The 17,452-nt window shown below is 42.1% G+C and overlaps 1 protein-coding gene across 1 annotated transcript in view; it reads right to left on the bottom strand.

Moving 5' to 3' along the window:
- The window catches only part of snx25 (sorting nexin 25), a gene marked incomplete at its 5' end in the record, with an annotated part of 45,086 nt that extends 40,896 nt beyond the window's left edge, over positions 1-4,190 (bottom strand). The window contains 2 exons of the mRNA XM_080746530.1: positions 2,826-2,913; positions 3,900-4,190. Coding sequence (XP_080602656.1) covers positions 2,826-2,913; positions 3,900-4,190 — 379 coding nt within the window. The remainder of the gene's footprint in view (positions 1-2,825; positions 2,914-3,899) is intronic.
- Positions 4,191-17,452: the final 13,262 nt, after the last annotated feature.

Below are 17,452 nucleotides of genomic sequence, written 5' to 3'. Positions count from 1 at the left end.
TAGCAAAGAGCTTTGGTGTAGAGGGGAAAAAGAGCAGACTAAGTACAGAGTGAAAGGTCAAGTTCATTAAGTACTGACGGTTCAAGTGGTTAAATATCTGAACACAAATTGACATGAATCCAAAATACACTGACGATTGCGCTACCAAACGATGAAACTACATGGAATCTTTGAACAGGTTGTGGGGGTCCCTGCTTCATCTCTCTCTCAACTAAGGGGTCCTTGGCCTGAAAACGTTAAGAGTAACAGTTTCTACGATTCTTATAAATCTTCCCTAAAGGCATGGCCAAGGCGGAGCAGAGTCTGGGTATTGGTCTAAAGGTATTGACATGCATGGTGTCTTTGTCTAGCCTTGCAGTGTTATTCATACAGTAGTTGTTTTGTATTGTCTTGTATTGTATCCCACCCCGCCCACAAACACACACCTGTATCCCTCAGGTATCTACTATCTCACCCCTACCCCCCTGGTGTGGAAGGCACACCCACACTTTGTCCACAAGGATGTTTTCTACGGGTGCTTGGGCTGCCATGCACAAGTACACTTTCGGCACCATTGGGAATGGGCTAGGCACGTGCACACAGACATCAAAGGGGGCTTGAGCCCCTGCCCTTTTATCCCTCTGTAAAAAATGTGCCCTCTCCAGATCATTTTTACTATGGTGAAAGAATGCAAATGCCTTCTTTCCATGCAATACCTGAAGGCAGCATTCAAGAGAATTGTCTTGTCCAAAGTACTCTCCTGAACTTGAATGCACGTACGTAACGTATGCTTAGTTCAGTGTGGTATCAAGTACCGAAAATAGCCGACCTCCAAGCTCCAAGCTCACAACGCATCTTAAAACAACTCCGGGGTAATTTTAACGTCTACTCTGTCTTTTGTGTTTCACCACAGCCCAGACAGTGTTAAGTTGCTTGATTCTAAACGTTCTCATTTAAAACACACATTCCTGGTTCTGGTGACTGATATTGTCCTTCTAATGTGCGTATGTGTTTTCTTCTATTGGTTTTCTTCTCTTTTTTTAATTAAATATAAAACTATTAAGTCAACACACGCATTTGAAGGACGATATCCAGTCACCAGAACCAGGGATGTGTGTTTTTAACATGGTGAAAAATGGACTTTGAAGCTTTCTTGTGGTGTTTATCCATTTAGTTGATCTTGTACAGTCCTGTACCTTTTCCTATGCAAACCTCTAATAAAAAGAACCTTCAATCAATCAATGGTTTCATATAGGAGGTCATGTCTGATAAAAATGAAGCAACTTCAAAACTGTCTGGGGAGTAGGGATGGGACGATATGAAAATGTCATATCACGATTATTGTGTAAAAGAAATCGCGATTTACGATATTATCACGATAATCCAAATCCATTATCCTGGGGGTGGGACATTTGCCAAAAAATAGCAGATCTACAAGTTCACAACGTGACGCGTTGTGAGCTTGTAGATCGGCTATTTTTTGGCAAAGACACCTGATAGAGAGTGGAAAAAAGACTGTATCAAGTAGCCTACGTATATTATTAAGTACCTTTTACCAATTATAGAGGGTTTAAGTGGTACCGGATATGCAGCTCGGCAAATAAAGGGTGAATTGATCCCAGGGCATGACGGAGAACGAAATCACGATAAATTAAATCTCCACGATACGATTATCGTGAGTGTTTTTTTATCCCGATAAACGATAATATCACGTATCGTCCCATCCCTACTGGGGAGCACACACATAAAAGCCTGAGTAGACACGTCAAATATTCCTTTAAAGCCACCACTTAAGTTGTCACATGAGAACTGATTCTCTGCATAAATGTAAGTCAGTAAGTAAGCCTTGTCGAGACATGAGGCCCATAGGGCAGGAGCCTATCTGCTGTTTCTGTAGCATGAGGCAGCTTGATGTACACTTTAACCCATTTAGGCCTAACCTATAGAATAGGGCTAAATCAGAAATTAGCCTACAAAACAAATATGCAACGAACCAGCAGAAGGTAATTAACCAGCTCCTTACCTAATCGGCTGCGGAGGTGCAAAGTTGATCAAACTTTCAAAGGGTGTATGTTGTTTAAGTCAAAGGAGCATTGTTTTCATATCATAAAATTAACTTTAGTTTAGTCAAAAGCTTGTACAATCCACACTAGTCCACACGTGAGTTCTGTTTACAAGATCGGCTGCGGAAAGTAGCCAACAACTAGCAAGCAGAGCGCACTTCCTCTCAAAGCGGTGGATTTCAAAATAAGATAGGCTACTCCTGTAATATGATTAGGCAAATGGTTTTATTTTCAAGTCTACTTACAGGAAGTAATGGACTTAATTAGAATTACATGACACGGACCAGTTTGGCTGACGAGCATAGGGAAGGACACTTGGTGCGCATTATAGACCGAGACCGCCTCAACCCGCACCGCCGATAAAGTGTACATTTCTTGGCCCAGCTCAACCCGGCCTGCGGGCTGACCGCGGGGGTCCGCGGGCGCGGGCCGCACCGCGCATCACTACTGTACATGTACTGTAAGCCCCTCCCAAACAGCAAAATGTGTTCCCGGCCTGAATGGGTAAGTACCCCTGGACGTGATGTACAATTACACCCCCTGGACATGACGCCAGTATGTCGCAGGGACTTCCAATACAACCCTTGATGCTGAGTGCCAAGCAGTGAGGCACTGCAGGGTCCCATTTTCCAGAGTCTTTGGTACGAACCGGACAGGGATCGAACCCCGACCTCCCAGTCTCAGGGCGGACACTCTAACCACAAGGCCACTGAGCTTCTTTCTTTTTTTTTTGCATAAATGTGTGGACACATTATTCATGAAGATAATCAAGGTTATTATTACCTTCCTTCAGGGCCTTGTCCACGTTATGAGACACCACCACCCTCGCCCGGCTCTGGTTTGAATCTGGAGCCGGCACCAAAAAACGAGCCTGAAAGACAGACAGACAAGAACAGCATGTTCTCAGGTCAGTTTGACAGGGATGGATCGGTGATCTGGAAACTAAAGCATTAAAACAGTGGTTTTCAACCTTTTTCATATCAAGGTCCATTATTTATTCTGCATTTGAGCCACGGGACACTTATCGCTGGATATGATTTTGTCCACAATTCCATGCTGTATTGATATGGTGCCATAGGAGAGATAACAGTTGGCCGTTGATCAAAATAACACATTTTCACGTTTTCGATTGAAAACAACTGAACAAAAGAAAATAAAAAGGGGGGGGGGGGCAAATACATATACATTTGGGGGTCCTTGACACGAAAACATCTGACAACAGGCGCGTACGCAGCGTTAGGCGGACTAGGCGACCGCCTACCAACTGAGATCTGATCAAGCCTAAATTAGAGAATATAAATTGAATGAATAAATCTCTTTCCATTGTGTAAAGACCTGAATGGCTTCCGAAAGAATGTCGCTCAACCAGTTCCTTCTCGTAGGCGGCCGATAGCCTAGGCCAACTCAACTCGCTTGACAGGGGGGGTTTTACTTTGGGCCATCACCTGGCTTTACAAAGAATCAAATGTGCACGCAGAAGTACGATGACAACCGCTCGCCTAAATTGTCTTTGTCTCCTGTGTACTCCACTATTAGACAACTTTAGTTAGCCTACTAGTTACTTATAGGCCTACATTAATCTCTTCAGCCCTATAGGACTACATTTTGTCCATTTGAAAATAGCCGATCTACAAGCTCACAATGCGTCGCGATGCAGCGCATTGTGTGAGCTTGTAGAGGGGGGCTGGCACTTCGCTGGCATTTCGCCTGGCAGTTCGCCTACCTTGACTCTCATTCCTGCCTACGCCAGTGTCTGAGAAACACTATTTTAATTCCTAACAGAGGAGGGAGAAAAGCAGACGAGAAGAAGAGGCAGAAGAAGAGATTCAGGAGGACACACTAACCAACCATACATACCATGAGCTTGCCGAAGAACTCCAGCTGCCCCGCCGTGCGCCTGCGCTCCGGGTCGAAGCGTACCGCCTTGGGGGGGCTCTTGCGCGCCAGCAGCACGGCGCCGCCGGCCAGGAAGCACAGCAGGGCGAAGGAGGCGTACACGAACAGCTTCAGGAACAGCGAGGTGACGCTCAGGCCTCCCCAGGCGAACTGGAACACCAGCACGGCCGCCACGCCCAGGCAGAAGGCCGGCACGAACCTGACCGACGAGGTGGAGATGGCGGAGGGGATGATGGAGGAGGAGTGGGCAGCACTGGCAGCAGCAGACATGGGAAGAAGCTCCTCTGGTTGCGGTGGTGTTGGAGTTGGTAGTGGTGGTGGTGGTGGTGGTGGGAGCACCCCTCTGGCTAGTGGTGGGCGATATATGGACAAATACAATATCACCATATTTTCCCCAAGCTGTATCACAATACAGCCAACACAGGGATGCTGACAGAACCCTCGCTAAAAACCCCAGGACAAAAATCTACTCGTCCTAAACAATTTGCAATCCTGGCCCCCAAACTGTGAACTCCCTGTCGCACTTAGAACTACAGACTCACTCCCTAGCTTCCGCTGTGGACTAAAGACTCACCTCTTCAGACTCCACCTAAACCCATAGCACTACTGTAACACTCCCCCTTCCCTCAATGACCATACATGAAGCTAGATAGCATTTTTAGTTTTTTTTTACTGATTAGGTGCATGATCTACCTATGTTATTGTTTTTCTAGATTGATATTCCTATGCATTTGTTGTATTGTTGTTGATGTACTGAAATATTATCTTGCTTATTATATTGATGAATGCATCAATTACTTATCTGCTTATAGTACCGTAAGTCGCTTTGGATTAAAAGCGTCTGCTAAATGCCTAAATTGTAAATTGTACACTACATCTTATCACGATAATTTTTCATGTTGGTTTTTAATTGTTATTTTTCAAGTCACTTAACACAATTAGTGCCTCTTAATCTGAAGGTTGCTTGGTGCCTCGGTGCCACGCAGTTTCCTCCATAGGCCGCCGCTATTATTTTGAAGGGCTGGAGGGGGGTTGTTTTTGTTTTTTTGGATTATCACTTGACGGCAACGATTACGTCATCTAGTCACATGACAGTGTGGGACAAGAAGAGGAAGATGGCTGCGCCCTGCCTTGTGCCTTGTTTACATTTAGATCTGCTGCAAAATGTCTCAAAATGGCTATTTTGTTTAAATGATGTTTCTTTATGGGCCTCTCCATTGACTTAACATTGAGGAGCTTCACTTCGCGTGCACGCCCAACGTGCGTTGTAAACAAATCGCCGACATTACCGATGCGGGCGGGACCGGAGCGACGTACAGTAAGTAATAATATCTTTACTGTATATACAGTAAGATTCACAGTCCTCACCGTCAACGGCGCCATGGTATTAACCCTTTCAATGACGGTGAGCGCCGTCAACAGCAGCAGAACAGTTAACAGTACAACCACCCACAAGAAGGTAACAAAAACTAAAAGGAAAAAAGGAGTAACAGTCAGACCATTTAGACCAGTAGTCCTCAAAGTGGAGTCCAGGGACTCTCTGGGTTCCTTTTGGGAGGTCTAAGTTGACCCTACAAGTATGTAACTCTGACCCGTAAGGGTCCATTTGGTTTCATTTTGTATACTGTCAGAGTTAAGGGGAGACCTTGACATTTTAAAGATTGAGAACTACTGATTTAGACCAAAATGCAGGTTTAAATTAATTCTGCAATCAATCTCTGTATTAACAATTCAACAAGCTCCCTCATTGTATCACTATATATACGATATCTCTGAAAAGGCAGGGCAGGAATTTCATGTAGGTCATGAAGGCCATGGCCACCGTTGCCCCTCAGTTTGGCCTTGTGCCCCTCAAACCAATGGCATGACCTGAGGCCACATTGGCCTTAATGCCCCAGGCCAGCTGACTGTACCACTTTCTCCTCTGTCTCTTTCTTGTCAATATGTAGACACTGGTGTCTCTTTCTTGTCATGTCGACACCAGTGTCTTTTGTTGAGATTCTTAAATCTTAACTGCCCTGAGTCCCCATCTTTAAACCGTGACTTTGAGGGGCTGAGCATGCGTCAGATTGTAAATACCATCATTTATCGATTTCACTGCAAATTAGGTTATCATCCCTAACCCTTAAATTCAACAAATTCTTTCAATGGACTGAAATCTTGTTTTAATTGATGGCCTTCCTGCCCTGGCTGGCATTTGGCCTGTGTGCCCTCAAGAAATTTACAACACCAAAGGCCAAGTGGCCTAGCTTGCCCCTAAAATGACAAAATTCCAGGTCTGATCTCAACGATATAATTATCACCATATCACCCACGACCCCTAGTACCTCTGGCAGCAGCGGCGGCGGCGGGTGCTCTCCCTCCAGCCAGGTGGGGTGACGTGACGATGGCAGCTGAGGAGGAGGAGGAGGAGGTGGGCATGCTTCTGTGACCCCACCACCATCCATATAGTCTGCAGAGCCGCTGCTAGTCAGTCTATGACGATAAAGTAGGTTGTTGTCGCCGTATGTCCAGTCAAAGAGCTGGCTGGTGGCGTACTGTTGGTGGTGTATGATGATACCCTGGAGGACTACGCTGCGGTTAGCAGGGACAGGCATCCCCACCACTCTGACATGTTCTCCTCAGCACCACCAGCGGCAGCTGCTGCTCCTCGGTGTCGCGGCGGCCGCTCTTCTTATAGCATCACAGCGGTCACACACACACACACACGCACACACAGGCGCACACACACAGGCGCAGTCCCGTCCGCTTAGTCATCCAAGAAGGAGTCCCCTGGCTGAGAATGCAGGATCTGTCTGTATGTCAGTATGTCTGCCTGCCTGTCACCCCACAGAGGAGGGCACGGTGACAGAGGATGGAGGGGTGGAAGGATGGATGGAGCAACAACCACCCCTAGTCACCTTGAGAGCAGACAGGTGGTGCAGCCACAGGAGGAGAGGCTGACACTGACAGCTCCACCAGAACCAGCAGCAGCAGCAACTGTTGTTGTTAACATTAAACCTATAATACTACACCTATAGTAGCAGCACACAAAACGCTTGTAAGTAAGCAAGTAAGTAGGTAAAAGACAACCAATATTAGCTTATAGTTGGGGAACAGACATTTTTCTCTCTCTTTCCACGTCAGTGACAAGTCACTCAGTCACAGCGCTGCCATAATCCCCCTCTTTAGTCCTTAGTAGTCCTACTCCTACCTTTAGTCCCTAGTAGTGCTATACCTACCTATAGCCTACCTTCAGCCCTCTTATGGCTGTTGCTTTCTTATGTTTTTTAACGTTAATAACCGCTAACGTTAGCTTAAAGCGCTCACACAATAAACAACAGCATCCTCCATCCATCCATTACTAACCTTATAATACTCCCTGCCTGGCTAGGGGAGAAAAGAACAAGCTACAGTATTAGCGGCTCTGCTTTGGCTGTATTTTCTTAATGAAAACGTAAACAAAAATACACGTAAGTGTTCTTTAGCCGACAGAGAAGGTATCGGCTCGAAAAACCTCCCCCGAAACTTGAGTAAAAGATACGGAATGAGGAGGTTTTTGTTGTCTTTCTGCTTGTTGTTGTTGTTGTGTTGTTGCTCTCTCTGTGTCTTCAGCTGACTGACTGACGGACTGACTGCTCGAGAGAGACCGGAGCTCTGCGCACGTGCGGGCCCTCGGCCAATCAGCGGCCGGCGCCGAGGCCCAACGTTGCCAGGTCTGCTTGTTATAAGCGACTTTGGAGCTTGTTTTTTGTTTTGTTTTCTCTCAAGAAGTCTAGAGCAGTGGTTCTCAACCCCCAGGGGGGTCCCCAAATTATTTTGGGGGGGTCCCTAGATGACTAAGTTAATTTACAACATTGTTTTCTCACTCAACAGTAAACAAACCAACCAAGTTTAAGTGTAGTAAGGGTAGTTGCACATTTCTAAAGTGACACTTTAAGTACTTTTTAATACCTCTAAAATGACAAATTAAACACTAGTTAGCATTTGTTTTTAGGTTTTTAGAAACCTTTTTTTTACGGATTATATAGTTTTTTTTTCTAGATATATATTCATTCACATTTGTTATATTGCTGTTGATGTACTGACACTTAATCTTGATTATTATTGTGATGTTTATTTGCTTATTGTAAGTCGCTTTGGATTAAAAGCGTCTGCTATATGCCTAAACTGTAAACTGTAAACACTGGCCAAATTGTCAAATATTAGAGGCAGAAATTGTGAAAACAATAGAACTGTGTTATACAAAATGTAATGCCTCAACTCTTAGTGCTCGTCAGGGTAGGGGGTCCCCAGTTAAAATATGATTATTTTGGGGGTCATGGCCTGAAAAGGTTGAGAACCACTGGTCTAGAACACACCACTGATAGCAGTGATTTTAAAAACGTAAAGGAGTAGTTCACCCCCAAAATGACTTTTTTTTCTCCTTCTATTGATTGCTCACACCATGAAGACTTCAATAATATGTTTTTGTATTTGTCGCATTCCTAAGAAACAAAGTTGATTATAGTAAATTTACCCCCACTGCATTCCGGATGGGGACCCAAAAGCATTTGGGTCCACATCCGGAATCAATGGTGGTACATACATTTATTGTAATGACATTTTTGTGTTAGGAATGCGACAAAAAAAACAAAAAATATTATTGAACTCAAGTCTCCATGGCGTAAGGTCCAAGGTCCATTATTTAATCGGCATTTGAGCCAGCGGACCTTACCATATTGATAGGGCTGTCACGATATGACATTTTACATGACGATTAATTGTCACTCAAATAATTGGCGATGTGTATTTGTCGTTGATAATTACATTTCTGTTTGGCTTTTAGGCTTTGAAGTTGTACATGGTAGTCAAGCTAAATGTAGATGTGTGCAGCAGCAGCAGCTGGAAAACACAAACAAAGCTGTCCACACACACACACACACACACACACACACACACACACACACACACACACACACACACACACACACACACACACACATGTAGATATGGTAGGTAGATATGACACATAACCTAAATATACAAAGAAATGACTGACATATTTGACAACTTACTACTTAAATAACTTTGATAGTGGAAATAGCCGATCTACAAGCTCACAACGCGTCGCGATGCGACGCGTTGTGAGCTTGTAGATCTGCTATTTCCACTATTTTTTACTTTCTTAAAAATATATGAACATTTTTCAACATGGAAACGATTATGACGATTATGAAAAATAATCGATTAGACGATTATGTAATAATTGTGACAGCCCTACATATTGATGAGATCTGGAGACCTAAAACGTGTTATTGTTGGACCCAAAACGTGTTATTGTTGGATAATATTTTTTCCACAATTGCTGCATTGATGTGTTACCATATAGGAGAGATAACATGCACACTAAGACAAGTTGGTCAAAATAATAACAATTATTTTACATTCTCTAAGTGTGTGTAGACTTCTTGTAAACTAAGTAGGCTAATAGAGATGTTTAACAATCTATTTTATTGCTTCTTTTTTATTTATCTCGCAAAATCTGGCAACACTGACGATTTATGCTTCTAGGCCTTAGGTGTTGTCCTTGGCACAAAGGCCAAATGCCAAGGCAGGAAGGCCATCGAATAAAACAAGATTTTAGTCCATTGAAAGAATTTGTTGAATTTAAGGGTTAGGGGTGATAACCTAGTCTGCAGTGAAATAGATAAATTATGGTATTTACAATCTGATCCATGCTCAGCCCTGCACCAATCAAAGTCACTGGAATGGTTTAAACATGGGGACTCTAAAGATGGTACAGTCAGCTGGGGCATTAAGGCCACTGTGGCCTCAGGTCATGCCATTTCTTTGAGGGGTACAAGGCCAAACTGAGGGGCAATTCCTGCCCTGATGATATGTGTTAAATAATTAGGCCATGGACCAAAACGAGTTTTTAGAGTTTCTCTCCTCAGTGTTAATTTAACTCTGAGACTGTACAAATGGAACAGAGTTACACAGACAGACCCTTATAGGGTCCATTTGGACGGACGCCTGGGTGGTCCCCAGACCCAGTGTTGAGAAGCAGTGTCATACACACACAAACAACAACATAATAAACAATGTTTAATGATGTACAAGTAGGCAACAACCCCCATCCATGATCTACAACAGTGGTTCTCAAAGTGGATTCCAGGGTCTCTGTGGGCTCCTTTGGGGAGGTCTAAATTGACCCGTACAAGTCTGTAACTCTGACAGTGTACACATGGAACCAAATGAACCCTAACGGGTTTATTTGGTTCCACTTGTACACTGTCAGAGTTAAGGGGACACCTTGAAATTTGAGAAACACTGATCTGCAAGTACAGCCCCTGGACACTAATACATATTTTGCAGGGACTTATAACACCCTCAGTCCAACCCTTAATGCTGGAAGGCATTGGACCCCATTTTTTCAGTATTTTTGTATGATACAGACTGACCCTGCATGGAATCAAACCCCAAACTTTACCCCAATCTCAGGGAGGACATACCACAAGGCCTGAGCTGGTCAAAACCCACACTAGTAGCATATATACGACAACAGGACAGAATGCTAAAAACAATAGGCTTCTTATGGTCTTACTTATAGTTAAGCATGTGGGATTGTGTGTGGCAACACTTAAACACACACAGGCCTATATACGTCATCATCATGACCCATTTAACCCAATCAACACAACATTCCTCCTACAGGGCATACGTTGCATAAACCAGTAGTGGCTCTCAAAGTGGGGTCCGGGGACCCCCGGGGGTCCTTGGGGGGAGGAGGGGGTCCCCAGGGGGTCCCCAGCAAAAATAGCAGATTAAGCTCCGTGCAAGCTTGTACATCTGATATTTTAGAATTGTTTTAAAACATTTTATTTTTTAAGTTTTGATCATTTATTAACATAAATCTTCTCTTCTGGGGGTCCCTGCCTGGCAAACTATTTTCAGTTGGGAGTCTGTGGCCAAATACATATCAATTTGGGGATCCTTGACTTGAACAAGTTTGAGAACCACTTGTATAATCTATAGCAGTGTCTCAACCTTTTCAGGCCGCGACCCCCAAAATAATCATATTTTAACTGGGGACCCCCCACCCTGACGAGCACAAAGAGTTGAGGCATTACATTTTGTATAAGACGGTTCTATTGTGAAAATAGCAGATCTACATGCTCACAACGCCTTGTGAGCATATAGATCGACTATTATCACAATTTCTGCCTCTAATATTTGACAATTTGGCCAATGTTTAACTTTGTCAATTTAGAAATGTGCAGATACCCTCTATACACTTAAACTTTATGTTGGGTAACTTGGGTTCTTCACTTTTCAGTGAGAAAACAATGTTTCACATTAAGCTAATCATCTGGGGACCCCCTAAAATAATTTGGGGCCCCCCCTGGGGGTCCCGACCCACAGGTTGAGAACCACTGTAAATATAATCTATAGCCTGCTATTCAGCCATGATCTTTAAAAAAGGACATAATTATAGTGACACCTGGTGACAAAAATATGTCACTGTAGAATGAGTGTGAACCATGGAAGGCTTTTCTAATATCAAATGTAATATTTCTTTAGGCCGATAATGTGAGAATGGAAACATTGCAATAAGTGGAATAATGACCTGTGAAGTCATTTTAGAAGTCACTTTCTTTCTCTTTTCATAATTGAGTCGCTCCCAATGCATCGGCCCTTAATTAATATTGGACTAGCCTACATGATATTGACCCAAGAGAATTATCATATTGCAATATTCTGGCAGATACAGTAGGACCACAATGTAGGCCTAAACGGGTACCCCAGGACCTTTCCTCTTCCACCCCGGATTTGAACACAGCTTCTTGCATTAAGTGCTTGCTTTCTGTTTTGGGGAGAAATTGAATCTTGACCATCAGGTCAACATCCGTGTCAGATGTCAGATCCTGTGTCTACAGGTCAGACATGACCTTTGGTGTGATCTAAATGTCTCAATAGAAGAGCAGGGAGACCAAAAATATTTCCAATATTGCGGCCAAATTCATATTTAATTGGGAGTCCTTCATACGAAAACAAAGCTTGATTCGCTACTGTAGATTAGAGAGGGATCATATAGCCTACTGCTGTTGGGAGAAATGAACACGTCCCATTGCCAGGGAGTCTGTTTACCGTTACTTAATGGCCTCCCTGTGGTCTACACAGTTGTCGTGGCAACCAGCCAGGGATACACTGAGAACACAGTCAGACAGAGGCAACAGGAAGCTGACAAACGAGAACTGAAACCGAAAAACATGTTAGCCAGAGAGAGAGAGAGAGAGAGAGAGAGAGAGAGAGAGAGAGAGAGAGAGAGAGACATCTGCACAGCTTCTACTGTTGCAACATAACCGTAGAAACTAGCACATGCTGCATTTGTATAGCACCTCTTCTCCACTGTGAGCATGATGACAGTACAGCTCAGTGGCCCTGCGGTCAGGGGTCTTCAATGTGTCCGTACACGGACACATGTGTCTGTGGTAAAGACTTGGCCTTGTTCGTGGCAAACTTAAGTTTAGGTTCTCTGTTTTACATAACATTATACATTTTGATCATAAGACCCATAATCTGAGTTCCCAGACATTTTCGCCATTAAGACCCATAATCACTGAATGTCAAGTCTCCAGGTTTTGTGCATAATGTATGATGACTCTAGTTTACTATAACACTATGGCACATTAGGAGTCCACTAATAGACCGTTTGTCAGCCGTCTGATTGGTCCCTGAGACTCCCTGACTGGCCAACCAGAAAAAATCATTCACTTTTTGCTATCGGGGGTGGAGTTTGTGCAGTGGAGAATGTTGCTTCAGGCTTTCAAAAACTGTCCGCACTGCGCGACACGGAGATCGGCCGGTACGGTGATAGCGACGGCAAGCGTCAAGCGATCTCGCTCATCATAACGAATAAGCTTCAACAAACTAGTTCACATGTACCTTATCAATGGTCTAAGAGTCACGATTGGGTACATATAATTTAAATGGGCAGAATTACGAAAAGCCAGCCTATTATGTGAGGAGAAACATTCTCTCTGTCCTCTTCCTAGTACCCAAGATGCAATGCGCTTCTCTTTCTATCTCTGATCCAGAGGATTAAACTAATTAAAACATTTATTTTTCGGGGGAAAACTACTGTTTTGCTATGTAATTACTGTACCTTTTTCTTCCCTTTTTATTAATATCACGTAGATGTGTTTTTTGTGGTACTTTATATAGCTGTAATGAGGCTATGAAGGGAAAAAAAATCGCATCCACTACCACTATAAAAGAATCTGCAAAAAGGATTCTGTCCCACTGGGATTAAACAAATTAAAACATATATTTTCGGGTAAATCCCCTGTTTTGCAATGTAACTACTGTACCTTTGTCTTCCCTTTTTATTAATATCACCTAGGTGTTTTTCCTTTGGTACTTTATATAGCTGTAATGAGGCTATGAAGGGAAAAATAAATCCCATCCACTTCCACTATAAAAACAATCTGCCCAGGGTTAATGTCCCATCATAGTAACAGGGCAGAATGGGGCGGGATTTGCAAAAGGGTTTATTCTAGTGGTTCTCAAACATTTTGTTTGCAAGGACGCCCATAACTCTGAGTGTACAAATGGAACCAAATGAACAATGAACCAAATGGATCACACGGTTCCTCTCAGAGTTACAGACCTGTTATGGTCATTCAGGGCTGTCTCTTTATGTGTTTTCCGTGATATGTCCATTGTCCACGACAAAAAATATATATTTTGACGAAAATATGTCACCCATCCAGTGTCACTTTCCAGTTTCAACCACTCGTCCTACAGTATATAGACTAATACTATAAGGCTTTTTCTTTCTTTTTTTCCCCTAACTGTACCTGAACATAAACGTATTCCTGAACATAACCTTAGTAAAACAAATTGCGGCCCGCAAAGGAAATGGGGGAGAGTGACAGAGACATAAAATTAACAAAACCCGAAACAATAATTTAGAAAAACAACAACAACAATCTTTATTCAGATTTACAAGTTGATCCACAGGTATGATAGTCACCATGACAATGTGCAGAGAACAAAGACTTCATACTGGCATTAATCATTGTATTACTCTGAGTGTGCTTCTTTATATTTGTGTGTTTCTTTTTGCTGAGTAGAAGCCCCAAGACACACCAGCAAACAAACAATCATTAAAACAAAGGATATGGTCTTGACTTGGCCTGTTAACCTACAGTACTCTCTACTACTCTGGAAGGAATATTGAAAGGAATATATATATATATTCATCTCTGTCAGGTCAGGTGGAAACCTCAACATGTCCAAAACTGTTACTTTTTCAGTATTCAAATTCAAACGCAGCAAAAGTTGCAGATCTACAAGCTCAAAGCGTGTCGCTTCACGCCGTTTCTCGAGCTTGTGGATCTGCTACTTTTGATGCTTTTGTGTGCCGGGGGAGGGGTCTTCCAACGTTTTCAGGCCAAGGACCCCTTAGTTGAGAGAGAGATGAAGCATGGACCCCTAAAGTACTACATATTATATAAAATGTGTGGCAGATTATAAATGTTCATAGATTTCTTAGACAGCTTAGACTTATTTGACAGCTCTGTCATCATGTTGGATGACAACATGTGTATTTTCAGACATTGAACCACTTGAACTATCAAATACTCTCGCTCTTCTTTTCCCTCTACAAACCTCTTTGCCAAAAATAGCCGATCTACAAGCTTACAACGCCTCGCAGCGCGAGGCGTTGTAAGCTTGTAGATCGGCTATTTTTGGCTAATGTTCCACTCAGAATAGGGAATAGAATAGGGTGCTAAGATTTGGCGGCCCCCCTGTAGTAACTCTGAGGACCCCCTAGGGGTCCCGGACCCCCTGTTGAAGACCCCTGAATTTGGGTGTTCATTTACGAAACAACACAAAGAAAGTTACAATTATGGCAAAGAGAGGTTTCTGCCCAAATAGCAAGGATATGCAGCTTTCATTAAATCCATGTACTGTATTAAGAGACTGTCGGGATATAACGGAACAGGCTGTACAAAACAGCTTCCTGCAGTTTGAACATGTCCATTTGGGCGTCAACAGTGAAATGATATCACGCTTTGTCTTTTAATTCCTCATAGTTTGACTTAAGGAAGAAGTTTGTGAAGGTTATCACTTAAATAATAACAGTGACGTGATGTGATTCATGAATCTGGTAACTAGACAACACGGAAGCCGATTATTAGCACAGTCAGCCAAAACCACCTGATAAGAACGTCCTATTGCTCAATGACAATAACAACATTTCAGTTCATCAAACGTCATTCATTCATATTTTTGCAGGAGCTATATGTAATAAAAAAATAAAAAATAAAAAAAACATATTGGCCACTCCTTATGGCCACCTCCCTTTATGTTAAAATGAAGCAGAAATGGACTGAGTTTAAGAGCATTTAAGTCATTGCGATGCTAGACCACCATGGGAGACACATGGAACATTTTTAGGCACTTTAAATGAGACATCTGAACTGTGTGGGAACATGTATCGGTTTGGCTGCCTGATCTATCAGCCATTACTTGACATTGATAGGCATGATATTTTAAAAACCATTTGAAAACGTTCAACAAATAGCATAATCCACAGCTGACAAGCTCACTTTAAAAGTTCTCAAACTGAACATAATCAAATTTAAGTTTTTACAAATTGATTTAAAAACCCTGGCATCGATTGGGGCTCTATAGTGTGAAGGAATGACTCTAATTCAATCATCTCATTAGTTACAATAGCATGAGCGGGAACAGGCACTCTCAGGTTTTAAGTAGTCGTTAGAGAGAAAAGTAAGGTTGGGACTCACAAGCAGAGGTGTAATTTCAGAAAGAAATAGGGGGTGGCAAAAAAAATATTTTCACTATTTGTTTGCAAAACAGACAACATGTTTGAAGATGTTCGCCTATGACATTCCCAAAACTGGGAAAGTGGTTAATAAATGAATTGGTTGCATTAAACAATAAAAGGCTTATGAAAATTATAACATGCGTCACATGTTAGGCTAGATCGCCAGGGCAACGATTGCGATGAAATCAGATTAATCTGCAACAAATGTAGTGGGGGGAAATTATAATGTAGCCTCGTAAACCACTAACTTCCGGAAGTTGGTGGTTTAGGAGGCTAATTATAATGCATAAAAGAAATGAATAACTGAATAACTGAGGTTACATGTTCTGAACACTAGGGAGTGCCAATTGCCATCTCCTGATGACCCACATGACCCCCCTGCTCACAATTAGATTTCATCACAACTAATGGGCCACGATTCTTCCAGGTTGCAATGAACTCGCTTGTCTTGACTTGTAGTATTTTCCGTACTAAACATAAGTCAATAGATTTCAGTTCATTTCTAAGTGCAATTACAACAAATTAAACCTTTACACCCGTTTGAATTATCAACATAAATGTAGCTCTTTTCTTTAAGATCACTTTAAGATTTAAACCGAATAACCAGTTACACATTTTGTGCTGTGTGTCGAGATATAAACTTAAATTCAGGTAGATTTGGCCATAATGTGTATGTCTATTTGGGGCTTTTAAGAATCATGACAAAAGGAAAAGTGATCATAACGGATTAAAATATTGCCTATGTATCATAACCCCACATCAACCTTTAGAGTCCCTATTCTGGGCATGTCAGAAGAGGCAAACATTAGCCTCACATCTGTGAGCTTGTAGATCAGCTATTTTGGTAAAGATATTTGGTGTAGAGCCTAGAGGGAGAAAAAGGACCCTTGGGATTCTTTTTTGTTTTTGTTTTAATTAAAATCTTCTAAAATGGGTTTCTATTGGAGTCTAAAAACATTCTTTCGTTCATACATTAGATTTTATGCAGGTGATTTCTTCCAGGGGAAAACGTAAGTGCATTTATTGCTTTTAGGTAATGGGGGAAAACAGCCTAACCTGTGTTCCATTGGAGACAACATAGTTATTGTTTTATTATTATTATTATTATTATTTACGATTGTTTTTATTTAGTCACAATCTCTTGCCAATACAGTTCATTGGTTCAATATCGATGAAACACACAGACACACGTATCCATTTTCAATCTATTGTCCCATTTTTGTCCATGCCATTATAGGAAAATATTGTATAAAAAAGCTAAAAAGCGCAACACGTTGTGATCTTTTGCTTCTACTGCCCAAAACGTATAAAACACAGCATTCGTCGAGGAATTGTCATACAAATATGGATATACAAGGTTTCTGCCCTGGCCTACAGTGATGATGTGCATGTGGAGACAACGTTTGATAAATATGCTTAGTGGTTGTTGTTCCTATATTGTTTTGTCGAGCAGAAACCTTGTATGTTCATAACGTCTAAGTTTGTACATTAACATCCTTCTTAGTCATACAAGCACAGCAAAAAAACAAATGGCCTGTCCACAAGCTTACAACGAGCTTGTAGGGCTGTCACAATTATTACATAATCGTCTAATCGTGATTTTTTTGATATAATCGTGATCATTTTTCATAATCGTCATAATCGTTTCCATGTTGAAAAAATGTCATATATTTAAAAAAAGGTCAAAAATTTTGGA

Source organism: Nannobrachium achirus (genome assembly GCF_963921795.1).
Source record: "Nannobrachium achirus genome assembly, chromosome: 17".
Classification (NCBI taxonomy): Eukaryota; Metazoa; Chordata; class Actinopteri; order Myctophiformes; family Myctophidae; genus Nannobrachium; species Nannobrachium achirus.
Note: the sequence above shows the minus strand (reverse complement) of the source record. Positions and strands in the feature narration are given on the sequence as shown.